Raw genomic sequence first — 27,995 nt, 5'->3', positions numbered from 1 at the left:
TTAGGGCGGCAGCAGATGTTCTCCAATTCAGAAGTGACAAGCAAGCCTTTGAATGAAAATGTTACAGTATGAATACCACAAATTACTAGGTACCTGCGTGTTTGTATGTGTAATCAAAAGCATGGGAAGAATAAACATTCAGCAACTGCAAAGACCTGGGGACATTTAAAAAAATAATAATAATCACGTGGTCACTGAGTTTCTGAGTCATTTCCAGGAAGGGAAACTCCCAGTAGCTGAAAACGGAGAAAGTGAAACTTAACTCGGATCGTTGGTGCGAGGGAGCCATGGCTGCTTTTGAGGGTCACATCCAGCGTCTCCGTGATGAAGCCACTTGCTCCATCTGCCTGGATTACTTCAAGGATCCAGTGACCATCCCAGAGTGTGGGCACAACTTCTGTCGATCCTGCTTGATCCAGTGCTGGGGGGAATCGGAGGCAGAGGCTTCCTGCCCTCAGTGCAGAGAAAGAGTCCAGAGAAGGAGCCTCGTCTCCAACCGGCAACTGGCTAATGTGGCGGAAATAGCGAAGAATCTCAGCCTTCAAGAGGGAAAGGAGGAAGGAGGGAAAGGAGGAGTCTGCGAGGATCACCAGGAGCCCCTGAAGCTCTTCTGCAAGGAGGATGAAGCCCCCATCTGCCTGGTGTGTGACAAATCAAAGGAGCACAAAAACCACGAGGTGATTCCTCTGAAGGAGGCTTTCGAGGAATACAAGGTAGGGGATCCCTGGATCTTGAGGGGGAGAAATAGCTGTGGATTCTTCTTGGGAGGTTTCCTTTTTTTATTCTCAGGTCCAAAGTAGGCATGACATGAATTGGTGGTTGTTTATTATGTAAAAAGCAGCCCAGGGGGGAGCCTGAGGTTTGGGGTGATGGAGTTGAAGTCTTTCTCTCTTCCAGGGGGACAAAGGGATCTCCCTTGATATCCCTGAGTAGCATCTGCAAAGTAAACTACTTTGCTATTATAGCAAGACCACTGGGCGCAAGAAGCCTGTATAATATTCACCTCCTCTCTGTGTGTCTCAATCAAACCTTATTTTTTCTTTTTCTCTTTAGGAAGAGATCTGTCGCCGCCTGGAGATTCTGAGGAAAGAGAGAGGGGAAATTCTGGCCCATCAAGCAGCCCTGGACAAGGAATGCAAAGACCTCCTTGTAAGTGCCACTCTTATTACTAGGGAGGGAACAAGCACTTGAAGAGTCGAGTCAGGACTGAGGAGGGATGGGGAAATCTGCCCATTTGAGCTTCTCCCCATTTCTCCTTTTTCCATATCAGTTTGTTTATTCATTTATTATTCTGAAAATGTATCAGATGTTAGGGTAGCTACTTCTTTGTATAAATATTTTTATATATACTTTACCCTCATAAATACATTTTTGTGAACATTACCTTGAACAATTCAGAGGTGTGGATTTCAAAGGATTGCTCTGTTTCGTTCTCCATACTTTTTCAGCAATAGCAACTTACCGGTAGGTAAATTCACCTTTGAATGCAGCCAATTTGAGTTTACGGTGGTACCTTTAGTTACGAACTTAATTTGTTCTGGAGGTCCGTTCTTAACCTGAAACTGTTCTTAACTAGAGGCGTGCTTTCACTAATGGGGCCTCTTGCTGCCGCTGCGCTGCCGGCACACAATTTCCATTCTCATCCTGGGGCAAAGTTCTCAACTCAAGGTAACTCTTCCAAGTTAGTGGAATTTGTAACCTGAAGTGTTTGTAAATTCACTTTTGAATGCAGCTAATTTGAGTTTATTTTCCATTGCTGTTTATTACATGAATAGCAGTGAAGGAGAAGCCTGAGAACTTGTGAGCTGAGAGGGTGGAAGTAGGTCAGTTCAAATCCTGATTTACCATAAAGATTTGTCCGTAAAGAAAGAGTTGTCTTTCTAAATGTGCGCTATTGTTCATCTTAAGGAAATTCAGGGAGCTATGGGGATAAACTCTGCACTTTCTCCTCATCCTCCTCTGTTTCTGTTACTTTCCTTACACCTCAATGGTCCCAGTCTAAACTGAGGGTGTTTTATGTCCATGGACGTTCTCTGAACAACTCTGAACTCTGGTTATGCCATGCCCCAAAACATGCAGGGAATATCCTCTGGGGATGTTCAGGGAGGCAGGAGAAGATATATTATTTTATTATATCCTTCATAACTTTTGCCAGCAAGTTCTATAACTTAGCAGAGTTGTTAAACAATCCCCCTTTTAAATTACACAGCGGTTAGCTAGTTGCAGGCTCATCTGAGCCTCACTATTATGATTCCTGGTTTCCCTTTTTTATATCCCTCCTAAAAGAATAGACATGACCGTCTGATTAAAGTTATCATAAAACTAGTTTACTTACAACCATCCAGTTCACAATGAGATTCCTGAAGGCAGGCTTAATTTAAAGAACAACATATAACTTTGTAAAATAGTCTCAAGTGACTGCGACTGAGCAGTCACTTCTCCTAACTCTTAGGAACACACAATGGAGAAGACACAGAGCAGAACACGGAGGCCGTGCGCTCCTCTCCCAAGAACAGGCCACACTCACATTCACTCACATGCAAAGGAAGTCTGTCTCAGCTCAGGAGGAACTAGCAAGTTTTCTCCTGAGTGATACAAAGCATTCCCCAGCATGTGCATTGTAGGACTGTTGTAAAGAAACAGAGGAAAGAAAATGGCGGCGCAAGCACTTGCAGCTGCTCGGCTCTCCGAAGACCGGTATCTATCTATCTATCTATTTGACTGCAATACGTTTTTACATCCCACATATCCATGGCAAGGAAAAAAATGCTCCTTCCTTTAGGCTGTAGCCCTCTGCAAAATAGAAGTCAACAGAAACAGCAATGGAGAGGGCCTCCCCTCAAAATAAAGGTTTACTTCTTTAGCCACTGGAGGTTTCATGTCTCTGAAAAATCAGAAGTGTCCTCCCTGAGGAATTCTCACTAATCTCTTCCTGATGTTTTGAAGGCTGAGCACCTTCCACACTCAGACCTCCTCTTTTCTTGCAGAAATTAACAGAAACGGAGAGGCTGAAGACTGTGGAGAAGTTCAGAGAACTGCGCCAGTTCCTGGAAGAACAAGAAAAACGTCTGCTGACTCATGTGGAAGAGGTGGAGAAGGAGATTGCAGGGAGAAGGGATGAGCAGCTGGCCAGACTCTCCAGGAAACTCTCCTCTCTTGAGAGGATCATTCAGGAGATGGAGGAGAAGAGTCAGCAGCCAGCGAGTGAACTCCTGCAGGTAAGATGGTGGCAGGAACAGCCCAAGGCTCCAGGAAAAGGCTGCCCCTTTCATGTATGCAAGGAGTGCAGGGTCTGAGTTGATGGAGCCTCTAGTCAGGTTTGTAATGGACAGGAAGACCCAAGAGACCTGGGATGCTTAACTCACCTGAATGCAGACTAGAGATTTGTCTGTGTTCTTGATGGAAGAGAAGGTGATCTTCTGCTCTTCCGTCTTGGCAATGCTGCCTTCCTGCCCTTTGAGGGGCTTCACCAAGGATTCAGGCCTCCTTCCAACATGAGCCAGTCTCTTAGCCAGGCTTCTCTCCCTGTTCCCTCCACAACTTCTGGGTTGATCCCCTTCACAATGGATCCAGATCAGCCCAAGATGGTGCTCAGTCACGGTGACCAAAGAGCAAGACAGAGGGACTCATCCAGACTGCTGCTTGTCCCACCTCTTCCCTCCAGGAAAACCCTCTTTTTACTGCTGAATTAGAGCAAACCTCAGCCAGGTTTTCTCCGGACTGACATTTGCTTTGGTGTTGCACTAAGGAGCAGGTTCTCCCTGAGGGAAAGCGGCAGGGCAAAGGCAAAACCACTTGGACTCATGTTTTCTGGGCACAGGAAAGAGAGAAGTGTGGATGAGCCCAAAGAAAAACTGAGCTGTTGTTTTATTACCCCTTTGGAGACATTTTATGCTGCAGGTGCTTTTTTTATTTCCAGATGGAAAATAGCATTTGAAATTTGGGGATTGGGACAGTGCCCTGGCAGGATTATCCTGTAGGGTTACGTTTGTCTGAATAGCACAATGCAAACTGGATTAAAGTTATTAAAATATGGAAATGTGGAGAACCTGAAATCGAAACAATTCATAATTTCAGATTGGAAAAATAAAAGCTGTGAGAAACCCAAACTGGCTGATTCCGCCATCCCTACCCAAAACCTTGGCATGTGCCAGGCAGACTGACATCCGAGGGCCAGGGTCTGAGGGGGTCTTCCTAGTGTGGCCTGTGGTGTGCAGTGAATTCCCTTCTCCTTTTCCCTCTAGGATGTGAGAAGGACCTTGCAGAGGTAAGTGGATCTGGCTCATTTCCATTAGCATCACTCTTTGAAGCTGAGATGCAAGAACCTCAGACATGGCCCTCCAGGGGCTGCAGGGGGGAGACTGGAGGACTCAATCCCTGCAACACCTCACAGGTAAAAGGAGGGCCCCCTCTTCTGAACTTGTAGCCCCCCAATTCTCCCTCCAAGGTCAACTGCCTCCTCCCTCCCTCCCTCCCTCCCCACATCACTTCACACAGGGATGGGGGCTCTTTTCTTTCTCTTGCACTTTCTGTTCATTCACTTGGTGGTAATTTCAAACATCTAGAAGAGAAAGTCCCAAAGATGCTTCAGAAGAGTTTAGGACATATTTCAATGCCCAACCAGAACCCCCCCAACTCTGGTAACTCAGCTCCTTTGAGGCACTTAGGGAGGGAAGGTCTGTTGGTCTAGAATGGGTGGGTTCTTTTTCTTGGGAGCGTTTCCACCTTGAGAAGCTGAAGGTGGTCTTGAGTTGGGGGTGAAAGTCTAGTTGTTTTATGCCTCTAGAGGGAGAGTCCCATGGGGCATGGGGTTGTGTCCTTCCTGGGTGAGAGAGGGGGTGAAGGGAGGGTGGAGGTTGTTTTCCTTGACCACTTGGCAGCTTTGGACATCACTCACATACTCTGGAGAAGCTCAGGGAGGGAGGGGTTGCAGGCATTCCACCTCAGGTTCTTAAGTCCTGGCACCTTCCCAGAAAGTTGTTAGGGGGCAGCGTCATTAGAAGCCATGGGAGCCCTCCGGTGGTGTCACTTGGGGTTACATCTTGTCCCTTGTGAAGTTTAGCATCCTTATGAAGCCACCGACCGGGGCTTGGAGGTGGGTGTCAAGAGATGAAGCTGAATCCTGAAAATTACCTGTTGCAAAATGAACTTCAACTTTGTTCATGATAATAATTAGGGAGACAGTGCCACTATGGGGCCATTCATTGTTTTTCTTTTCACCAGGTATGAGAAGAGAGAGAGTCCAGAGAAGCCACTGGCTTTCCCTCCAGAACTGAGGAAGAGGATCTTGGAATCCTGTGATCTAAATCACCTTGTGGAGGATACAATGAAACAATGGAAAGGTAATGAAAACTGGCTGCCAGGATTTCACACTGGGAATTCTGTTACTTCTTCAGAACTGAACATGCCAGGCTCTTATGGCATGGAATTGAGTAACCCTAGGATACCTTCCTTCTTGGTGCTCCAGCCTTCATTTCCTGTCCCCCTGAATGGCCCATGTATATTGTGACGCTGGATCCTGTAAAGAAAGCCTGAACCAGAGTGTAGAGCAAAGTCAGGATTTTTTCCTCCCGTGTGCATCTGTTTACAGTTATACGAAACCTCCTTTTCCTTGTGGTTCCCTGTCTGCACAATCTGAGTTTGTCCTTTTGGAGGTTCTCCTGCTCTGAATGGAGTCAAAGGGCATTAAGAAGCCCCCAGTTCCCCCTCTGCCTCCTGCTCAGGCTTCTTTCTCAGCCGTGGAGCCAAGGCCTGAGCCGTCTCCTCCTCAGACGTCCCCCTGCAGCTGCCATATCTAGGGCTTCAGCCTTCAAGATCTCCTGAGAGTTCCCCCATTGAGAGTGGAAGCAAGAGCACATAAGCCCCAAAGGGAACAATTATGCTTGTGAAGAACCTTAAAGATTTGAAGAAGGTTTGTGAGGAAGGACTTCCTTTTGCCTGAGAGCTCTGCCAATCCTTCCTCATCGGCTTTCGCTTCTCCTTATGTTTCATAATTTTGGCTTTAATGATTCCCCCCACCACTTTACTTGGGGAAGATGTGAAGGCTGCCTCCATCTCCCCTCTGCCTCCTTTTACGGGATTCCTATTGCTCTGCCTCCCCTCCAGTCCTCCAATGTAGAGCCCAATTTCAGGCACAAAATTCAGAGACCAGCAGGATTCATGCTGAATATTTTTATACTCTTATTTGTAAGCTTGCTTTATGATTGCTGAGTTTTAAAGCTTTAGTTATTTTCATAGATTCTTCCAATGATTTTCTTGTTTTTAATTATTTTTTGTACAATTTAATTAATATTTAATAATTGTACTTGAATCTAAGGATGCCACGTTATGAAGTGTTACTTTTGTATGGAGATTTATTTCTGGTGGAAGTGTTGCCCTTACACTTTATATCTTTTTGCTTCCTCAGATGCTCTACTATTCAGTGAACAGATTCAGAAAGGTAAATTTCCAGGGGTGGAACAATTTGACAGGAGGGATGGGGACTGATATTTCATGGGTGTTGAACCGTCTGTTGTGCTGATTTTCAGACCCCTATCAATGGCGTAGCTCTGGGAAACAGTCCTCTGTTTGGGTTCTTTGTCTGTCCCATGAATGAACTGGGAGGGAGGTTGAAGGCTTGGACTGGGGGCAGAGCTTGTCCCTGCGAAGAACCTACACACCAGTCGCCAGTTCCTTTCCTGCCTATAGACAATTATCCTGGTTTATTTTATAGATTTTGCTTTCTTTCATAAAATGTATATACTGCTTTCTGGTAGGAAAAAGCCTCAGAGCCTTACAATATCTTACAAAAGCCCTTAAGGAGAATCCTGCAGGGTCAGTCCAATGTCCATCTTGTTCTCATGTATAAGGAATCTCCCTTGCATTTTGTTATCCCTCCACATAATCTGAGGATGTTATTTTGGGGCTTCTCTAGATTTGCTTGGATTTCCCCCTCATGAAGTGTGTTAAAAAGGGCACCCGCAAGCACCCAGTCCCTCCTCCACCTCCTGCCAGGCTGGTCTCCCAGCAGCAGAGCAAGGCCTGAGCCGCCTCTTCCTCAGAGTTTCAACCTCACCAGCCATTTCTCGTGCTTCAGCCATCCCCATCTCCTCAGAGTTCCCACACTTCTTTTGAGATCAGCCCATTCCATGTGGGAGGACTTCCCATTGCACGAGACCCTTGGAATTACAGGGTAAAGCTCTGCCGATTTTCCCTGTGCAATTTGGTTTGTCAGCATACTTGGAAATTCCAGTTTCAACAGCTTCCAGTACAGGTCAGATGACACTCTGAGCTAACATCCGGTGCTCAGTACGGAGAATGGACTGCCCCCTTTCTCCACTAGTACAGTTCCAGACCACAACATCCTGTTTTGCATTCTAGCCACCTGCTGCTGGCTTTTGCATTGCTGCTTTTTCCTGACATCCTCCCCCAAAAGCATCAATGGGCAAAACACGATCCAGAGAAGAAAACAAACAGTTGTTATACATATAACAATCCCCTGTTGTTTCAGTTCCACCCTTGGAACTCCCCACCACTGGTTTCACCAGTGAACCTCTCTGGTTGTCTGGCTTCCAAGGAATGAGTGCATCTGCAGTACCTTGGCTAGCAGCTCTCTGTTGTGTCTTTGTCTCTGACTTAGACTCTGCTTCAACCTGCTTTGAGTTGTTAACAATAGCAACACATGCAACAGCTAAGTTAGCAAACTCTTTTGAGTACCTCTTTGGTGGTACACCCTTTGTAACTCTCTCAGACCTGCGTATGAGGTGCTGATCCTCTCTGCTCACTGATTCAACCTCTGGACTCTGTTGAGAACCAGTATCAATGGCAAACAGTGGTTCATCCTTCATCTGTGAAGGTCTAGCCATTATGTGAGATTTCCTCTCAATGACTGTTTCAACTGAGCTCTTTGAGCTATCACTGTCATCATCAGTACCACTGTAATCTGTGTAATCAGAAAAATCATCATCATCTGAATTGTTCTCTGTGGGAAATGTGTGTACTAGTACCCGCTCCTGTTCTGGAGCACTCTCTAGAAACTTTGTGAGAATCACCTGACCAGATTCAGACAAAATTACTCTATAGAGACCCTTTTCATAACCCACAAAAATGCCTAGAATCATAGAGTTGGAAGAGACCACAAGGGCCATCGAGTCCAACCCCCTGCCAAGCAGGAAACACCATCAGAGCACTCCTGACATATAGAATCATAGAATCATAGAGTTGGAAGAGACCACAAGGGCCATCGAGTCCAACCCCCTGCCAAGCAGGAAACACCATCAGAGCACTCCTGACATATGGTTGTCAAGCCTCTGCTTAAAGACCTCCAAAGTAGGAGACTCCACCACACTCCTTGGCAGCAAATTCCACTGTCGAACAGCTCTTACTGTCAGGAAGTTCTTCCTAATGTTTAGGTGGAATCTTCTTTCTTGTAGTTTGGATCCATTGCTCCGTGTCCGCTTCTCTGGAGCAGTAGAAAACAACCTTTCTCCCTCCTCTATGTGACATCCTTTTATATATTTGAACATGGCTATCATATCACCCCTTAACCTCCTCTTCTCCAGGCTAAACATGCCCAGCTCCCTTAGCCGTTCCTCATAAGGCATCGTTTCCAGGCCTTTGACCATTTTGGTTGCCCTCTTCTGGACACGTTCCAGTTTGTCAGTGTCCTTCTTGAATTGTGGTGCCCAGAACTGGACACAGTACTCCAGGTGTGGTCTGACCAGAGCAGAATACAGTGGCACTATTACTTCCCTTGATCTAGATGCTATACTCCTATTGATGCAGCCCAGAATTGCATTGGCTTTTTTAGCTGCCGCGTCACACTGTTGGCTCATGTCAAGTTTGTGGTCAACCAAGACTCCTAGATCCTTTTCACATGTACTGCTCTCAAGCCAGGTGTCCCCCATCTTGTATTTGTGCCTCTCATTTTTTTTGCCCAAGTGCAATACTTTACATTTCTCCCTGTTAAAATTCATCTTGTTTGTTTTTGCCCAGTTCTCTAATCTGTCAAGGTCGTTTTGAAGTGTGATCCTGCCCTCTGGGGTGTTAGCCACCCCTCCCAGTTTGGTGTCATCTGCAAATTTGATCAGGATGCCCTTGAGTCCATCATCCAAGTCGTTGATAAAGATGTTGAATAAGACCGGGCCCAAGACAGAACCCTGTGGCACCCCACTAGTCACTCTTCTCCAGGATGAAGAGGAACCATTGATGAGCACCCTTTGGGTTCGGTCAGTCAGCCAGTTACAAATCCACTGAGTGGTAGCATAGTCAAGACCACATTTTACCAGCTTCTTTACAAGAATATCATGGGGCACCTTGTCAAATGCTTTGCTGAAATCAAGGTAGGCTACATCCACTGCGTTCCCTTCATCTACCAGGCTTGTAATTCTGTCAAAAAACGAGATCAGGTTAGTCTGACATGACTTATTTTTCAGAAATCCATGCTGACTATTGGTGATCACAGCATTCCTTTCTAGGTGCTCACAGACTGTTTGCTTAATGATCTGCTCCAGAATCTTCCCTGCTATTGATGTCAGACTGACTGGGCGGTAATTATTTGGGTCCTCTCTTTTCCCCTTTTTGAAAATAGGGACAACATTTGCCCTCCTCCAGTCTGCTGGGACTTCGCCTGTTCTCCAGGAATTCTCAAAGATGACTGCCAGTGGTTCTGAGATCACATCTGCCAGTTCTTTTAATACTCTTGGATGCAGTTCATCTGGCCCTGGAGACTTGAATACATCTAATCTAGCCAAATATTCTTGTACTATCTCCTTAGTTATTCTGGGCTGTGTTTCCTTTGCTGAATCATTTGCTTCAAATTCTTCAGGTCGGGCATTGTCTTCTTTATCGGAGAAGACTGAGGCAAAGAAGGCATTGAGGAGTTCAGCCCTTTCTGTGTCCCCTGTTTGCATTTCACCATCTTCTCCTCTGAGTGACCCCACTGTTTCTTTGTTCTTCCTTTTGCTACGAACATACCCATAAAAGCCTTTTTTGTTGCTTTTAACCTCTCTAGCAAGCCTGAGTTCATTCTGTGCTTTAGCTTTTCTGACTTTGTGTCTACACGTGCTGGCTATTTGTTTGAATTCCTCTTTGGTGGTTTCCCCCCCTTTCCATTTTTTGTACACATCCTTTTTTAATCTTAATTCAGTTAAAAGTTCTTTAGATAGCCACCCTGGTTTCTTTAGGCACCTTCCATGTTTTCGTCTCATTGGTATTGCCTGACGTTGTGCTTTTACTATCTCCGTCTTAACAAACTCCCAGCCATCATGAACTCCCTTTCCTTTTAGTATTGCTGTCCATGGGATCTCACCCAGCACTTCCCTAAGTTTTATGAAGTCGGCTTTCTTAAAGTCAAGAAATTGAGTCCTAGTATGCTTGGCTGCTACTTTCTGCTGTATAGTAAACTTCAGAAGAGCATGATCACTCGCGCCTAATGATCCTTCCACATCTACCCCACTAACCAGGTCATCAACATTGGTTAGGACCAGGTCTAAAATGGCTGTTCCTCTTGTTGCTTCTCCCACTTTCTGGACAATGAAGTTGTCTGCAAGGCCAGTGAGGAATCTGTTTGACCTTATGCTCTTGGCTGAGTTTGACGTCCAACAAATATCCGGGTAATTGAAGTCCCCCATTACTACTATCTCCCTTCCTTTTATGGTTGTCAAGCCTCTGCTTAAAGACCTCTAAAGTAGGAGACTCCACCACACTCCTTGGCAGCAAATTCCACTGTCGAACAGCTCCTACTGTCAGGAAGTTCTTCCTAATGTTTAGGTGGAATCTTCTTTCTTGTAGTTTGGATCCATTGCTCCGTGTCCGCTTCTCTGGAGCAGCAGAAAACAACCTTTCTCCCTCCTCTATGTGACATCCTTTTATATATTTGAACATGGTTATCATATCACCCCTTAACCTCCTCTTCTCCAGGCTAAACATGCCCAGCTCCCTTAACCGTTCCTCATAAGGCATCATTTTCAGGCCTTTGACCATTTTGGTTGCCCTCCTCTGGACACGTTCCAGTTTGTCAGTTTCCTTCTTGAATTGTGCCCAGAACTGGACACAGTACTCCAGGTGAGGTCTGACCAGAGCAGAATACAGTGGCACTATTACTTCCCTTGATCTAGATGCTATACTCCTATTGATGCAGCCCAGAATTGCATTGGCTTTTTTAGCTGCCGCGTCACACTGTTGGCTCATGTCAAGTTTGTGGTCAACCAAGACTCCTAGATCCTTTTCACATGTACTGCTCTCAAGCCAGGTGTCCCCCATCTTGTATTTGTGCCTCTCATTTTTTTTGCCCAAGTGCAATACTTTACATTTCTCCCTGTTAAAATTCATCTTGTTTGTTTTTGCCCAGTTCTCTAATCTGTCAAGGTCATTTTGAAGTGTGATCCTGTCCTCTGGGGTGTTAGCCACCCCTCCCAGTTTGGTGTCATCTGCAAATTTGATCAGGATGCCCTTGAGTCCATCATCCAAGTCGTTGATAAAGATGTTGAATAAGACCGGGCCTCTGGCATTCTTCACTCCACCTGGAGCTTCTGTTCTCACTTGAGACCCGAAAACCTTAAAATAGGCAACAGAAGGTTTTCTATGGAACAGCTTCTCAAAAGGAGAACTTCCCAACTCTTTTGAGACATTTCTCACCCACGTGTGAACATAGGACATTAACGACTCCGCCCAATATTCATGTGGCAAATGTGAACTCAGCAATTGCGCATTCACCCCATTTTGCAATTCTTTGTTCACCCTCACACAGACCCCCCTGTTCCATGCTTCCGCCGAAACAGCAACTTTGTGGTCTATCCCTTTTCCATCCAGGAACTTCTGAAACTTCTGTAACAGAAAAATTGGCTTCTCATCTGTGAAGAGACAGTCAATGTTAGCATCATGCACATTTTTAACCTTGTCACAAAACTCCTGAAACCTTTCCAAGGTTTCTTGTGGTTTCTCCATCATAAAAACCCAAGAATAATTTGTAAAACAATCAACACACACAAGGTAAAATCGTGCACCGCCTCTAGATGGTTCTAGAGGACCAATTACATCAGCATACACCCGCTGAAATGCCCTGTCGACCTTCTTGGTCAACTTCCTGGTGCTCACACTGGTCACACCTGCAAGAGAGATTACATTAGAATCAGAAGAATTACATTTCACGTAATCACTTTGATCAAAAGTCAACAAATACAGTCCATCTTTCTCTCTGGCAGTAAGATACAGTTCTCCATCTTTGAAGATCTTGCAGCTCTTATCATCATAGGACAGTTTCAGTCCTTTCTTTGCAATCTGCGAAACACTCAGCAGATTGAACCTCAATTCTGGAACCAGGTAGACATTGTTTATAATCAAGTTCAGACTCTCAAGATACACAGTCCCAATCCCGGTCGCTTCTAGCTCCTGACCGTTGGCCTGTTTCACAGCGAAGCTTTGCTTCTTTAACGTTGAAAACAGTTCTCTGTGTGGGCACATATGAACCGTGCAACCCGTGTCGATTACAAACGCGTTCTCAACATCTGGTGTGGTTCCTTTCGACATCAAAGCCTTTGCAGGTTTCACCTGGCACTTGGTACGGCTTTTGCCTGACGCCTCAGGCTTCGCAGAGCTGCTCTTGGCTCCTTTAGGCTGGCGTGGCTTCTTACAGTTCCTCTGCAGATGCCCAGCCTGTCCACAATTGTAACACCGGACAGTGCTCAACGCTACAGCATGCTCTCCAGTAGCATCAGCAGTGGGGAAATTTGAACTCTGTTCTTCCCTCCCCCTGTCCTTCACTTCCAGTGCAGCAAGTCGGTCGTGTTCATTCAGAACGACGGCACACACCCTCTCCGCGGTCAGATCCTGAGCCGGTAGGGAACCAAGCTGACTGGCAACAACCTTGTAAGTCCGATTAAGACTGTTTATCATCATGAAGCAAAACACTTCCTCCTGCAGACGGAAATTGCGTTCCACCATCTGTTGGCGCAGAAATTTCATCTCTGTCAGGTGCACTTGAACATCTCCATCAGGCGCAAGTCTCAGATTGGTCAACTTCTCAAAATACAGCAACGCTGAAGAACCAGCATACCTCTGATGTGTTCTACATAGCGTTTCCCAAATCTCTTTCGCATATTATAAATGCTGAATATGCACCAATTGGTCATCTGAGACACACAGAATTATAGCAGTCCGGGCCTTTACATTCTGTGATTCCCAACCTCGGGTTGGTGCTGCAGCGATGGGGTTCTCAATCACCCCAAAGAGCCTCTGGTTCTGCAGCAGGGCCTTCATCTTTACAGACCAAGATGAATAATTGTCATTAGACAGGGGAGGCGGGTAAGGCAGGGCTCCCCCCTTCTTGGCATCCATCTTGAAGCCAAGCCTCCTTCTCACTTTCCAGCCTTGCTAAAATCCAATAGCCTTTGCTGGGTTGTTTTCTGCCTTCTCTGGCAGACAAACTGCAAGCTGTTTCTCAGTCCTTGAACAGCATCGAAAATAGCCAAAACAATCTTTCTCTTGCCAGGCTCTCTCTCAGAGCCATCTGCGCAGTCAGTAAATTTCCACGTCTCTGACGGGCGTCGCTTAGCAACGGTGCATTCCAATCTCTGAACAGGAAAGCTTATCTTAACCACAAGAATTCCTGGAATGCAGGCTGAGCTGCCAAGCTGCAGGCCTCTTCTATCAGAGCTGTTGTTTTTCCCAAACGCAGCTCCCGTGAACAAGAGAATAAATCAATCTGCGTCCCCACTTTTAGCCTGAAATTCAGCATACCTTGGGGTTCCATTGCTTGGAAAAACACCTCCTCTTTCCACCAGCCGTATGTTCAGCTTCTGGCTGCACGCAGATGTTTGCCTCTTCCCTTGGTGCAGAGGATGAAGAACGATCCATCAACCTCTCATGCAGATTTTATGATGAATCGAAACCACCGGCATTGCTACCAGTTGTTAGTATCTCAGCTCGCAGTCAGAGGTAACTGGCCTCACACTCCAGGCAACCGACTGAGATACTTGTTGACCTTCCCGTCTGCATCTCCCGGCAGGCAAGGTCATAAATTGGCGATCCTCCTCAGACGTGAGGAGAACACACCCTCCTCCTTCTCCCTCCCTGCATTCCCCCAGGGAGGGGAAGAAAGACAGACAGGAGTCCTATTTACATGTCTTTATTCCTGTCATTTCAGTAGTACAGAGAAACGTGTCTGTACCCTTCAGACTCCAGCAGTAGAGTCACAACTCCACCCCTGTACTTCCAGTACAGGTCAGATGACACTCTGAGCTAACATCCGGTGCTCAGTACGGAGAATGGACTGCCCCCTTTCTCCACTAGTACAGTTCCAGACCACAACATCCTGTTTTGCATTCCAGCCACCTGCTGCTGGCTTTTGCATTGCTGCTTTTTCCTGACAAATTTTACATGGAGACCCCAATTCACAGGATGGGAGGGACTAGTGTTTCATGGGGGTCAAGAGTCTCTTCTGTTCAGCTTGACTCTGGCCCTGTTGTTTGTACCACAAAGGCACAGAGGGTGGACTTGAAGGTGCAGAAGGCAGGGAGAGAAACTGCCCAGAAGGATCAGATAAAAGAGGGAAGAGTTTCATTCCCGCCTAGAGAGAGTTGGGTTGCTTTTCCATGTCCTCTTTTTCTCAGACAGGCCCTCTATTTTCATGATTAAAATTTCTCCCCTGGGCGGATTTTTAAAATTTGGCAAAATGTCTCAAGTTGCTTGGTTTGGTTTACAGTAACCCGTGAAAAAATCTCTAGTGCATTAGACTCAGATCTAAGGCACCCAGCTAAGCTAGCCTGGAGCAGAGAATCGCAACAGAGCAGCATCTTCAGCTGGCCACATCCTGTATAAAACCCTTCTCTTGTGGCTGAACTAAAAGGACGCTGGCTCAGCTACAAGATCTTGGAGAAGGAGTCTGGGAGGACGAGAGTTAACACCCCCCTGCCCTTAAGGAGAGTCCATATGTAGGGCAACCCCACACTTGCCTGTCATGACTCTCTAAGCTCCTAACTGGTAACTTTTTGAGTTATTCCCTCTTCCCTCCATGGAACTAGTCTTATGTTATATATTACATCCAAAAGAGAAGCATGGAATAAGCTGTCCTTTGTAAAATTGTTGTGCCACCTGCCCTTTATTTTCCCCAGACTTCCAAGATGGTGGGGAGGAAGGCAAAGACAGGCCAAGTGGGTGAGAGAGCAGGAATAAACAGGCTCCCCATTTAACGCGATTTTCACTTGTGGGCACAAGGGCCCAGAACGTGATCCCCGTGAAAGTGAGGGGAGGCCTATATGTGGTTTTATGTTGTATTTTTATGCTGTGAACCACCCTGAGACCTATGGATGAAGGGCAGTATGCAAATATTATTATTATTATTATTATTATTATTATTATTATTATTATTATTATTATTATTACGGGGGGTCCTCATATCCGAACCCAGAGCTCCCCAAAGGCCAATCCTCTTCTGCCTCCTCCAATTCTCCTCTCTTTCCCCTTAGATAACACAGAAGAGATTAGTAAAAGGGTTCCTGGGTGGTTTTTCCTCTTAGAAAATGCCTGGGATGAGAGGAGGGCAGGAATAATACACATATAAGAAAGTGAAGGGAACTGATTTAAAAACCATCAAGGAAGATATTTATTCTGATGAGAGTCTGCAAGGAGTCGTCTCAATCTAGCATGCGATGCAAAGAAATCCCCTTGATCTGAAAGGGAACCTGAGTTTTTTGGGTGTTTTTTATCTATTTATCAGGATGTCCGTTTCTGTCTCTCAGCTGACTCTGCCTATTCTTCTCTCTCCCTCATCTTCTCCCCAACAGCAAATGTCACTCTGGATCCAGACACAGCCCATCCCAATCTCATCCTGTCCAAGGATGGGAAAAGCATGACATTGGGAGACAAACGTCAAGCCCTGCCTGATAATCCTGAGAGATTCAGATGCTCCTCTTGTGTGTTGGGACGTGAGGGATTCACAGCAGGCAGACATTTCTGGGAAGTCACTGTGGAAAGTGGGGAATGGTGGGATGTGGGGGTCGCCAGGAAGTCTGTGGAGAGAAAGGGCTATTTCGACTTCAGTCCAGAGGAAGGGATCTGGGCTGTCGAGAAGTATGAAGATGAGTACTTTGCCTGCACCTCCCCAGATGACTCTCCTCTGTCCCTGAGGGAGAAGCCCAGGAGGATCCGGGTGACTCTGGACTATGAAGGGGGACGTGTGTCTTTTTCTGACGCTGACTCAGGAGCTGAACTCTACACGTTCTCAGGAGCCTCGTTCTCTGGAGAGACCCTCCTCCCTTTCTTTTCATTGTGGGAAAATGAAACCCAGCTCAGTATCTCCTGAGGAGACTAAATCTGCCTCTCAGGCACAGCAGGAGTTTCTCTCCAGACCAGAGTGACTGACATAAAAACCATTTACCCGCCAAGAGCAGGTTGGGCAGTTTCCCAAGGGCCCTTTGAGAGGATTCATTCCAGTCAAAATCAGCAGAAGTAACAGAACAAAAATGGGTTGCTCTTGTTTTGCATTTTCCTTCCTTTCCCCAGAATTCCCTCTGCAGCTTCTTAAAGAGACAGTCACACTTTTAGGAGTCCTAATAAATTTTCTCACCTTCAATCTTCTTTTCCTTTTCAAATGTCTGATTTGGCAGAGGACGAGACTCTTAATCCCAGGGTTGTGGGTCTGAGCCCCACGTTGGGCAAATGTTTCCTGCACTGCAGGGGGTGGGACTAGATGACCCTCAGGACCCCTCACAACTCTGTAATTCTAGGAAACCTTCCTCTCCCCACAAGACCTTATGCAGCTGTGAAAATGCATGCATCGTTGGATTAATAGAGGAGTATAAAATGAACCCCTTCATCCACGTCAGGCAGGATAGCTTCTTGCTCTGGAGACCTCAGACGGGAAGAAAATGTAAAAGAAATTGAACAGGGCATCATCTTCAAATGCCCTCTGCAAATACAGCCTCGCCATCCCCACACGTTGTCAGAAGTAAACCTTCTTGCATTGAGTGGGGATTCTGCCTAGTTAAATGTGTTTAGGGTTGATGCATTAATGTTCCTTATTTACAGGCTGGATTCTGTCTATCGGGGGCATCAAATGGGGTGTCCTCTGGATAATGCTGGACTCCAACTCCCCTCTGACCCATCCAGCACGGCCAGGGGTCAGAGAGGATGAGAGTTGCAGTCCGGCAGCTTCCGGAAGGGGCCCCATGGGCTGTGCTGCCCCATACATTTCGCAGGGCACTTTCCCTGTGTTCCTGAGCCCCACCCCAAATCCACACTGCTCCCCCAAGGAGCGTCATTTCGGCACCAGGTGCATCTGATTTCTCTCCTTGGATACTAACAGCTGGAACAACACACGCCTGTGGAATTGACCCCTCTCAAAGATCAGGCAGGACTCACTCTGGCTCCACTATCAGGGCCACTGACTACAGACCGGTGCAGCCTCCTCTTCTTTCCCTGCGTTTTCCACGGGGTGGTGGCACATGATGGAATAAAGACACCTTCCCCCCCCACCTGCCTGAGTGCCACCTCCCCTTCCTCCATCCCCTACATGATGTTGGCCTCATTTGTGTGTCATCATAAGTTCCCTGTGAGCCTCCACTCACCCCGTGGAAGGAAGGACACAAAAGTGTCCCATTTGGTCCAGCGCCCAAGAGGGGCCACCCAGACACCTGTGGGAAACCTGCAAGGAGGACCAGAGAGCAAAAGCAGCCTTGCCCCCCCCCCCCCTGCAGCCTTCAGCAAACCGATCTTTACAAGCATGGGAGCCAACTTGAATAAAAATATTATTGGCGGGGGGAGCAGATAAGCCCTAATCCCCTCCACCTAAGGCTTGGTTTTATCACTCGCCCTCGGTCCCCTCCAGCACCTTCCCCTGCTCCTTGGTGGTGGCACGCACCCCTTGCCCTGGGCACCCTGAGCTGGGGGTCTGGCCCAATGCGCACCCCCACTGCTGACAGGCAACACCACGCAGCCCCTTCCACACCATCCTTGGTCAAAAAAGCAGCCCTCATTTCAGATGGGAGGGGCCAAAGGCCACGTTGGGAACCCCAGGGAGAAGCTGACTGGAGTGGCCATTTTGCCTAGAATGGACAATGCCCCCAAAAAACACACTCACACACACACAAATGTTGGCTGTGTCCCTAACACATTTCTCTTGCATTGGCAGTCAAAATGCAGAAAAACAATGGGAGCAATAAGCATGTTCAAGAATGCTGTTTGAAGGCGCACAACACAGTGTGACTTAAAAAGACACAACGGATGAAACATCAGGGCTTAGACTGAACCCTTTTTAAAGTAGGCCATGCTGGGAATAGGCATACATAGAACTGAGCAAATGCCAATATTGCATGAGGTTGCAGAGCAGAGAGAGAGAGAAAAACAAATAAGGGTTATTCTATCGCTGCGGCTCAGAGCTGTCTTGGGCTCTTCTGCAACTGTCTCCTAGTAACAGTCACTCCATCACTGTTTCTACCCCAAATGGTCATTATAACTTGAAGAACTAGTACTGAGCTTGTTCCTTTCCTCCTCCCTCCCTATTCCCCTTTCCTTTTATGTCACCTATTTTAGCTTGTTTTTCATTGATCTGTGAAACTGCATTCTTATTTCACCACAAACAGATCCTTATGTTCAAAGAAAGTGGTTTGAGAAGCACATTCACACTAAATCAAGCATTGCTGCAACCAGCAAGATTTCAAACCATAGTGATGCGTGGAGAAGAGAAACAAACTGCTATGACTGTCGGAAATGCAGCTTAAATTGTGGCAAGGTGTTGTGAGCAGGTGCTAGCAACATGGGTCCCCAGTGCTAGTGAAATGGCTTATTCCCCCCTCACCCCACTTTTTTTCCCAAAACAGCTCTGTGAGGTTGACTGGTATCAGGAAGAGCAACTGGTCCAGGGGACTCTGAATTCCTAAAGCTAAAAAGCGACTTGAATCCAACTCTCCCCAAGCCCAAGTTTCTAGGCATATAGTTGTCTCCCCCACTCTGCCACCCAAAGTCAACGAAGGACGGCTGAAAAGTTATGCATTTACCTGCTTGCGCACATTGTTGTTGTTGTTTAGTCATTTAGTCGTGTCTGACTCTTCGTGACCCCATGGACCAGAGCACGCCAGGCACTCCTGTCTTCCACTGCCTCCCACAGTTTCGTCAAACTCATGCTGGTAGCTTCGAGAACACTGTCCAACCATCTCGTCCTCTGTCATCCCCTTCTCCTTGTGTCCTCCATCTTTCCCAACATCAGGGTCTTTTCCAGGGAGTCTTCTCTTCTCATGAGGTGGCCAAAGTACTGGAGCTTCAGCTTCAGGATCTGTCCTTCCAGTGAGCACTCAGGGCTGATTTCCTTAAGAATGGATATATTTGATCTTCTTGCAGTCCATGGGACCCACCTTATTTTGGTGACAGTAAGTTGTTTTAAATTGCTTTTAATTACTGTCTTTAATGGTTGTAACCGGGGGGGGGGGTAAAGGGCTAATTCATAGCAAGAATAAGAATAAGTGGGGAGCTTTATCCTCCAAGTCACACTCCAAATTTAATTTCTTAACATGCTAAGCAACTGGGAGCTGCTTCTCTCGCCCAGTGGAGCAAGCAGTTTGCATTCTTTTCTCCATTTTCTCTCTGCTCAAATCACAAAGGCTTCGTTTTCTGGTGTTCTCTTAAGTTGCACAGATGGTCGGAGATTCTCCCACCATTGGGGCTTTAGCATGGCTCTAACACCAATCAGATGTTTGGAAGCTGTGGCTGGATGGTTACGTGGGAGCCGGTTGAAGTTAAATCCTTCGAAGACAGAGGTCCTCTGGCTGGGACGGGACGATATGGGATTGAGGGGGCAACTCCCATCTCTTGCGGGGGTGCAGTTAGTGCCAGCACCGTCCATTATGAGTTTGGGTGTAATCTTCGATAGCTCCCTCTCCATGGAGGCACAGATTACAGCTATAACAAAGGCGGCATTTTTTCATCTCCGCCAAGCTAAGAAGTTGGCTCCTTACCTTTCTCGCCCTGACCTAGCCACTGTGATCCACACGACGGTCACCTCCAGACTGGATTATTGTAACTCTCTCTACGTGGGGCTACCCTTGAGACTGACCCAGAAACTCCAGCGGGCGCAGAATGCCGCGCGCGGCGTGACATCTTACGGGGTCCTCGCTGCAAGATCACATTCACCCAGTGCTATACCAGCTGCACTGGCTCCCGGTGGAGTACAGGATCAGGTTTAAGGTGCTGGTTTTAACCTTTAAAGCCCTATACGGCTTAGGACCCTTGTACCTACGGGACCGCCTCTCCTGGTATGTCCCACAGAGGAACTTACGGTCTTCAAATAAAAACATCCTGAAGGTCGCAGGCCACAAAGAGGTTAGGCTGGCCTCAACTAGAGCCAGGGCTTTTTCGGCTGCGGCTCAAATCTGGTGGAACGCTCTGTCACAAGAGACTAGGGCCCTGTGGGATTTGACATCTTTCCGCAGGGCCTGCAAGACAGAGCTGTTCCACCAGGCCTTTGGTCAGGGCACAGCCTGACTCCCTCCTTTGGCAATCTTTACAGAACTTAAGCTTATGGTTGCCATCAATTTGATTTTAATTAATTTGTATAATGGAATGTTTTTAGAATGTTGCACTATTTTATTGTTGTTAGCCGCCCTGAGCCCGGCTTCAGCTGGGGAGGGCGGGATATAAATAAATTTTTTTATGATGATGATGATGATGATGATTGCTCTATTGCCATCTGAAGGGGCCCTCTTGTGCAAGAAACAACAGTGGAGTCTTATGGATCCTCCCAGTGTCCATATTTTCCAGGGACAGACGTGGATTTACTGAAGCCGTCCCAGTTTTGGATTTGATCCCAGAATGTTCCACTTTTCCCTGGGATGTCCCTCTTTTTGTCAGAGAAATGTTGGAGGGTACACTGGTGCTGTGTGTCCTTTGTCTCTTAACAGGGTGGGTTCTCTGGTGGGCAGCAGTTTTCCTTAGGTGCTTCTCACCACCTGCTCCAGAAACGGATCCATCCTCTCTCTCCCCTGAGCAGCTTTGCTGTGGATGCTCCAGTCTGTGCTGACCCTACAGAGCATTTCGCACTCGGAACTCCAGGAAACATTGTCCTTTTCTTCTCATCCTCTCACTGAGGAGCTCTCATAAGGATCTTGAAGGGAGCGTTTCCCTTCGATGTCAACACTCGTCCATCCTTCACCTGCTGGAGATACGAGAACATCCCCCAAAAACCAACTAATTTTCCGGTCTAGAAAAACACAAAACTAAAAAGAGAGGAAATGAATACTCCCCTTCCACCCGTTAAAAGACCTTGTAGGAAATCTCTCAAAGGGACAGAGAACACCACAGAACTGTCTGAGTTCTGGACATCTCCTTTTGCCTGCTTGTTGAATCAGAGAATCTGTGACTCCAATACTCCCCTGCCCTCCCAGGAGCGGGCAAGCTGAGAAGCAGAGCTCACTCCCTCAGCTCTGCTGTAACAGACCAGAGCCATCAGGCCTCTTGCAGAAATTCCTTCAGTGGGAGAGATAGGAAGTCGGGCGAATTTCACCAGTTTCACTGCCCCTGAACTCCCTGAACAGATACATAGCAATGTTCAAAACCCTGCTTCCTACCACAGTGCTGCGAGGCGCCGGGGTGAAATCACTGAGGCAGTTTCACCCAGCACTGCAAGCAAGCCGGAGAAGCATCAAGGCTCCCTCAGCTGGCGGGCAGGGAGCACTTTAAGGGAGTCCCCAGCTCACCGTCAGCTTACAGAGTGGGATGGTGGATTCACTCAGTGGTATATCACAGGTGAAACCGCCACCACTCCTAAGCTGGAGGGTATCAAGAGTGGTGATGATTTAATCCGTGATATATTGCTGAGTGAAGCCACCATTGCGGTCTGCCCCTTCTGCCGGTCCTGGGCGATGTATCGATACACCCAGGCCTACTGCTGAGGAGGGTTAGACTTGAGGTACAGAGAGTTGGTGGCGCTGTGGGTTAAACCACAGAGCCTAGGACTTGCCGATCAGAAGGTTGGTGGTTCGAATCCCTGCAACGGGGTGAGCTCCCGTTGCTCGGTCCCTGCTCCTGCCAACCTAGCAGTTTGAAAGCACATCAAAGTGCAAGTAGATAAATAGGTACCGCTCTGGCGGGAAGGTAAACAGCGTTTCCGTGCACTGCTCTGGTTCGTCAGAAGCGGCTAAATCAGTGTTTTTCAACCACTGTTCCGCGGCACACTAGTGTGCCGCGAGATGTTGCCTGGTGTGCCGTGGGAAAAATTAAAAAATTCGAAAGATTTTTTTTTATTAAAAAAAAGTCAAATTTTCGATTGGGGCACCGTCCCCGGAGGGAGGTGGGCGAGTCGGGCGGCGAGAGGCGGGGCGGCAGCGGCGAGGAGAGGCCGCCCAGCGCGGGGCTCTCGCCGTCTGCCTGCCTGGCTGCCTGCGAGCTCGGCGGGCAGCGCCTCCGTCCGCAGCACCCGCCTCGCGGCTCTCATTCCCTGCCCCTGCCAAAGCTCACCCAGCCAAGCCGCGCTCTCCTTCCTGCCTCGCTTTGCTGCCTCCTCCCCCCCCACCCCCAAAGCTTGGAGGTTCCCCGGCGCCGGCCCGCAGGTTTGACCCCCTTCTCACACCTGTTCGCGCTCCTTGCACGGAATGGGGCGGATGGGGAGGAACGGGGCTCGCCGCTGTCTCCGCTCGCCCTCCCCCCCTCCGCCGGCGGTCCCTCGATTCTTGGCTTTTTGGCAGTTGGCACAGAAGGAAGGCAAGGGGGAGGGGAAAAAATTGAAACTTACACTTTCGTGCATCCCTCCCGGCGTGAGTTGCGCACTGAATAAAGTATTTTATAATTTTTCATATTTCTGTTTACTTACTATTTCATAATAAAGTAATTATAAAATACTTTCTTTGTGTTTATTTGATTCCTATTAAAGAGAATTACTTTATATATAGTCAATATAGGCACAGAGTTAATTTTTTAAACATTTTCTAATGGTGGTGTGCCTCGAGATTTTTTTCATGAAACAAGTGTGCCTTTGCCCAAAAAAGGTTGGGAAACACTGGGCTAAATCATGCCGCCCACATGACCTGGAAGCTGTATACCGGCTCCCTGGGCCAATAAAGCGAGATGAACGCCGCAACCCCAGAGTCAGCCACGACCTAATGGTCAGGGGTCCCTCTACCTTTTTACAGAGAGTTGGTTAGGAAATGTAGAATCCAGACACAAGACTTACCCAGCAAACCGGCTTCTTCATCTCTTTCCTGCTTGATCTCCGTGGCTAGCAGCCTCTGGTCAGTGTCTGATGCGGCCTGTCAATCCGCCGTGGAGACGTTCACTGCTGCCTGGTCCTGAAATGGTGCTGACACCTGAAATAGCAACATGGAGTCGCTTTTGAGATGGCAGGGACAGGCCTTAGGAGGGTTGAGCTCTAGCGGCAACATTATGATCCTACACCAGTCTACTGAGAAGTAGACTCCTGAGTCTGTGGAAGCAGACATACCCCAAGTCAACCCTGCAGGTACCACACAGACCCATCTTATCCCAGTCAGCATCTGTATTGGATCAAATCTGCACTTTGGACTATGCTGAAATGGCAAAACTCACCGGAAAGCTCAGGAACCAAGAAGACAAAAACTTCAAGAAATAATGGGGGGGGGAATATAATTTATTTAGGAGACCACTGTAAGCAGATGAAAACATTAGCAGGATTTTAATATCACTTGTAACGTAACAAACACTTTGGACAGTATGGACAGATACAAAAATTAGATTATGGAATAATATGCCATTGAAAATGTTGACAATAAGACCCATGGAAGGGATGGTGGGAAGTCTTGAGATTCAGAGAAATCTCTATATACGGATGTGCATTTGTTATAAATTTATATTTGAAAAACCAAATAAAAACGATTTCGGATCAAATCCGCACTTTCCTTTTAAAGCCCTCTTATGCCACTTTAAAGGGACGCGGGTGGCGCTGTGGGTTAAACCACAGAACCTAGGGCTTGCCGATCAGAAGGTCGGCAGTTCAAATCCCCGCAATGGGGTGAGCTCCCATTGCTCGGTCCCTGCTCCTGCCAACCTAGCAGTTCAAAGTGCAAGTAGATAAATAGGTACCGCACCGGCGGGAAGGTAAACGGCGTTTCCGTGTGCTGCTCTGGTTCACCAGAAGCGGCTTAGTCATGCTGGCCACATGACCCGGAAGCTGTACGCCGGGTCCCTCGGCCAGTAAAGCCAGATGAGCGCTGCAACCCCAGAGTCGGCCACGACTGGACCTAATTGTCAGGGGTCCCTTTACCTTTACCTTTATGCCACTTTAAACTTTTCCCCTCCTAAAGCTACAACTCTCAGAGTGGATTAATAATCAAACCCTCTTTCCAGGGAACTCTGGGAATTGTAGCTCTGCGAGGGGGATAAAGGCTGTTTCTTAACTACTCTCAGCACCTTTAACAAACTACAGCTCCCAGGATTCCTTGGGGGAAAGCCATGACTGTTTGAAGTGGGATAACGATGCTTTAAATGTATAATGCAGATGGGAGTTTCACACATACAGACCGACAACCTCACCTCTTTCCCTTGCCTCTGGGTCTCCTGCTGCACCCGAAGGAACCCGTCGGCCAGAGTCACCGCCTGGGAGCAGGTCTCCAGGCTGCACTCCCTCACCCTGCTCTGGATCTCTGGCGGCAGGACAGTCAGGAACTGCTCCAGGATCAGCAGCTCCAGGATCTGCTCCTTGCTGTGCCGCTCCGGCTTCAGCCACCGGGAGCAAAGCTCCTGCAGCCGGGTGTAGGCCCCTCTGGGCCCCTCGGCCTCCTGGTAGCAGAAGCCCCTGAAGCGCTGGCGCTGCATTTCCCTCCTCAAGGCGTCCCTGCGCAAGATGGCTGCCTTCACTTTCCCATAATCCTCTCTGTCTCCGGTCTCCAGCATCTGAAAGGCCTGCTCCTTTGTGATACGGAAGGGGGGCATGTCTTCTTCACCTTCTTCGCTACAATATATCCATTTATTTCCAATTGTCAATGTCAAAAGGGACTAAAATCTATAAAATTCATAGAAAAATCAACGTGCCAATTTGCTCAATTTCTCTAGGACCCCATGACACCTCCCCTGTCCTCCATAATCCCTCAAGCAAGGTGTCAAGACCCTAATCCGGTCAAATTGCTCTGCCAAGCCCTTCCTCCCTGCGATGCCAGGTGACAGACTATGCATACATGGACCATTGTCTTCTCAGGATGTGCTTATCTGCGCATATCTCCAGCTCTGCATATTCCCCCCTCCCTCCTCCATATGTTAATCCGGTGTAACCCAACTTCTTCTTAATGTATTCATGATGTAACTGGGATGTATTTTGCACTGTATTCTGGGACATGGAGGGAAATCTCAAAAGTTCATGTCACCCCTTTCTCGCTGTTCAATCTCGCCTTGAACCTGTTGCGCAATAAACTTGGATCTTCTGCAGTTTGCTCCTGTCTCCGGCTGAGCTCATTTTCCTCCGCAGGGACCCACGGACCTAGTCCGACGAGCTGGGTGGCAGAGTAGCCCTGCACCCAGATTTTACCATAACATTTGTAAAGACATCTATTATGGATCTGAACCTATATGTACAGTACTGTATTAATTCAGAATTTAAATAACATAAACACGCAGGGATGAAAAATTTGTATGAGTCACCCCATAACAGAAGCTTGTTTTATCCTTTTTCTTACACAGTGGTACAATCAGTCCTCTTGAACAAGTTGCACAACTGCAGGATGTATTTATACTGACTGAGTTGGATGAATAAATGTTTTAAAAATATTTTTTTCCTTAATCATTATTCAGGGATTATTTAACAGCTTCATTCACGGATTGTGGCATCACATGGGGGAGAGCCTGGCAAGCGCACCGGTGGCACACTCTGGGTGCTACGACAACCCATGGGTGCCAGAGGGAGGTGATAATACAGTGGTACCTCGGGGTTAAGAACTTAATTCGTTCTGGAGGTCTGTTCTTAACCTGAAACTGTTCTTAACCTGAAGCACCACTTTAGCTAATGGGGCCTCCTGCTGCTGCTGCGCCACCAGAGCACGATTTCTGTTCTCATCCTGAAGCAAAGTTCTTAACCTGAGGTACTATTTCTGGGTTAGCGGAGTCTGTAACCTGAAGCGTATGTAACCTGAAGCGTATGCAACCCGAGGTACCACTGTACTGAGCTAGGGAGAGCAATGGCCTTATGGGGTTCAAGGCAGCACCCATCATTTGTTGCACAAGATTTAATCTGGTTTAATCTTCAGAAATGACAGCTGAAAGGATCCCAGGCCAAAGCTATGTTGTGGCATCTGAATATAGACTGCATTTTTAATCAAGGCATATATTGGCTTATATCTTGATCAGGTTCCTAAATTAAATGGGCTTAGATTTTCAAAAGTATTCATGCCAGGCAGACCAGCTGCTTAAGAAAACACTGACAGTGTTTTCCTTCTAGACAAAGGGGCCCCCCCTTTGATTTATAGCAGAAAACAATTCTCAAAGTCGTAAAAGCTGGAATTACAGACATGTTATAAAAAGGGCAGAGACCAAACATAATAAAACCGTTAAACTTGAGCCACAGGACAAAAGGCCAAGAGCACATGGAAATGAGGCTGTAAACTGTTTCTTCCTTTTTTACTTTGAGGAAGTTTATTCTTTTAAAAAGCTATCTATGTTATGTATTAAATATATTGTCTTAAATGTAATTATGCAAAGGATTTAAGAAATGCTAGATTTCATATAGTTGTATTTAGCCCCCCTTGTCAGACAAGAGACGCCAATCATGACAAATGGTTGTCAGACCTTTGTTTAAAGACCTCCAAAAGGAGATATTTCATTGATGATGCATGAGAATATGAACCCAAGGTCTCTGACATCTGTTCAAGATAAAATTTTAAAATTATTAACCATCTGTTTTGGAGGGCAAGGAAGACAAGAGGTGAGCTGGTAATTAAGATTCCTTGTTGAGACACATGTAAGATATATTACTACTTATTTGTCATTTATAGATGTAACAATATATAGCTCTTTGTGTTCCATATAAGGACAGGAGGATATGGGTGTATCTCTTAGAATTAATTATAGCAATCAGCCAATAGGAAATCCAACCAGGCTGATTGAACAGAGGCAGCCACAGGAGGAGCAAAGGGGGCTGGATTAAGGGAATATAAGTGCTGGCCATTATGGCAGGGGGCCAGGCCAGAGCTTGGTAACCATATACCACTGTGCCTCTTATTTATTTGTCTGACAAATAAATTATTTTTTTAATTTCTCTGTTGCTGCGTTGAATATTTCATTCCAGCTAAGCGTTAACCACAAGCAGGGTGCTACATTTTATGGTGCCTGCGACTCGGATAAGTGGTCTGCTGGAACGCAGCCCCTTCGCCTTACTGGACGGGGTACAAGAGAGAAGACAACTGATTGCCTACCCAGCGCGCACTGGAAAAATTTTTTCCAGGGGAACGCAGCAGTCTCGTCTGTCTGATACCCTGCCCACTGACGGCGACGGACCGGGGGGGAACCAGAGAAATAAACAGGGAACCAGCTAAGGGTAAGTGCACTAAGGGGTTTTGGCCCTCCAATTAATTGGGAGGAAGAGAAGTCCTGATCAAACTTCTGCGTCTCAGTAAAGGGGAACTGAGTACGCTAGGTGGCTGGGTACATCAGATGGTGATCTGGTGTAGGGAAAAGGGAAGATTGGGAGGTAGAGTATGGTTGAAGTATCTGGCGCATTGCATGTGTGAGAAAGTACAATGTGTAGCTGACCTAAGTGTGGAGTGAGTACTACTTCGTTTCCCAGTAAGGTGTGTGTGTGAGTGACTGAGTGGATACTTCACAGGGCCATACAATGGGAGTTGGGGGTTCAAAGGGGGGAAATACACCTTTTGAATGTATGTTAAATAATTTTAAGAAAGCCTTCTCAGGGGCATATGGAGTCAAAATGACGCCAGAACGCCTGAGAACGTTATGTGAACTAGAATGGCCAAAACAAAATACTGGATGGCCATCTCAAGGAACCTTTGATATAAATTTAGTAAGCAAACTTTGTTTTTTTTTTTTATAAAATTTTTATTAGTTTTACAAAAGTT

The 27,995-nt window shown here is 47.0% G+C and overlaps 2 protein-coding genes across 4 annotated transcripts; one reads left to right on the top strand and one right to left on the bottom strand.

Moving 5' to 3' along the window:
• The first annotated feature begins 37 nt into the window (after nt 1-37).
• Nucleotides 38-16,549, top strand: LOC309524952 (zinc finger protein RFP-like). 2 transcript variants are annotated; one of them, XM_082210213.1, is made up of 7 exons: nt 38-713; nt 1,054-1,149; nt 2,988-3,218; nt 4,245-4,267; nt 5,224-5,342; nt 6,407-6,439; nt 15,762-16,549. In XM_082210213.1, the coding sequence occupies exons 1-7, from the start codon at nt 288-290 to the stop codon at nt 16,277-16,279; spliced, it is 1,446 nt and encodes a 481-aa protein (XP_082066339.1). In that variant the 5' UTR covers nt 38-287; the 3' UTR covers nt 16,280-16,549. The 2 variants fall into 2 exon arrangements, with proteins under 2 accessions (XP_082066339.1, XP_082066340.1); XM_082210214.1 differs by lacking the exon at nt 6,407-6,439 and having other exon boundaries at nt 39-713.
• A 3,533-nt stretch (nt 16,550-20,082) lies between these two features.
• LOC309525302 (zinc finger protein 500-like) lies at nt 20,083-26,189 on the bottom strand. Of its 2 annotated transcripts, XR_014216137.1 has the most exons (4): nt 25,463-26,189; nt 24,469-24,843; nt 23,124-23,267; nt 20,083-21,419 (listed from the first exon to the last, which is right to left on the bottom strand). XR_014216137.1 is itself a non-coding variant. In XM_082210861.1 (3 exons), the coding sequence occupies exons 2-3, from the start codon at nt 24,826-24,828 to the stop codon at nt 23,214-23,216; spliced, it is 414 nt and encodes a 137-aa protein (XP_082066987.1). In that variant the 5' UTR covers nt 24,829-24,843; nt 25,463-26,189; the 3' UTR covers nt 23,079-23,213. The 2 variants fall into 2 exon arrangements, 1 of the variants encoding a protein (XP_082066987.1); XM_082210861.1 differs by lacking the exon at nt 20,083-21,419 and having other exon boundaries at nt 23,079-23,267.
• Between the last annotated feature and the right edge of the window lie 1,806 nt (nt 26,190-27,995).

Source organism: Podarcis vaucheri, assembly GCF_965113315.1.
Source record: "Podarcis vaucheri genome assembly, chromosome: 2".
NCBI classification, from domain to species: Eukaryota; Metazoa; Chordata; class Lepidosauria; order Squamata; family Lacertidae; genus Podarcis; species Podarcis vaucheri.
Note: the sequence above shows the minus strand (reverse complement) of the source record. Positions and strands in the feature narration are given on the sequence as shown.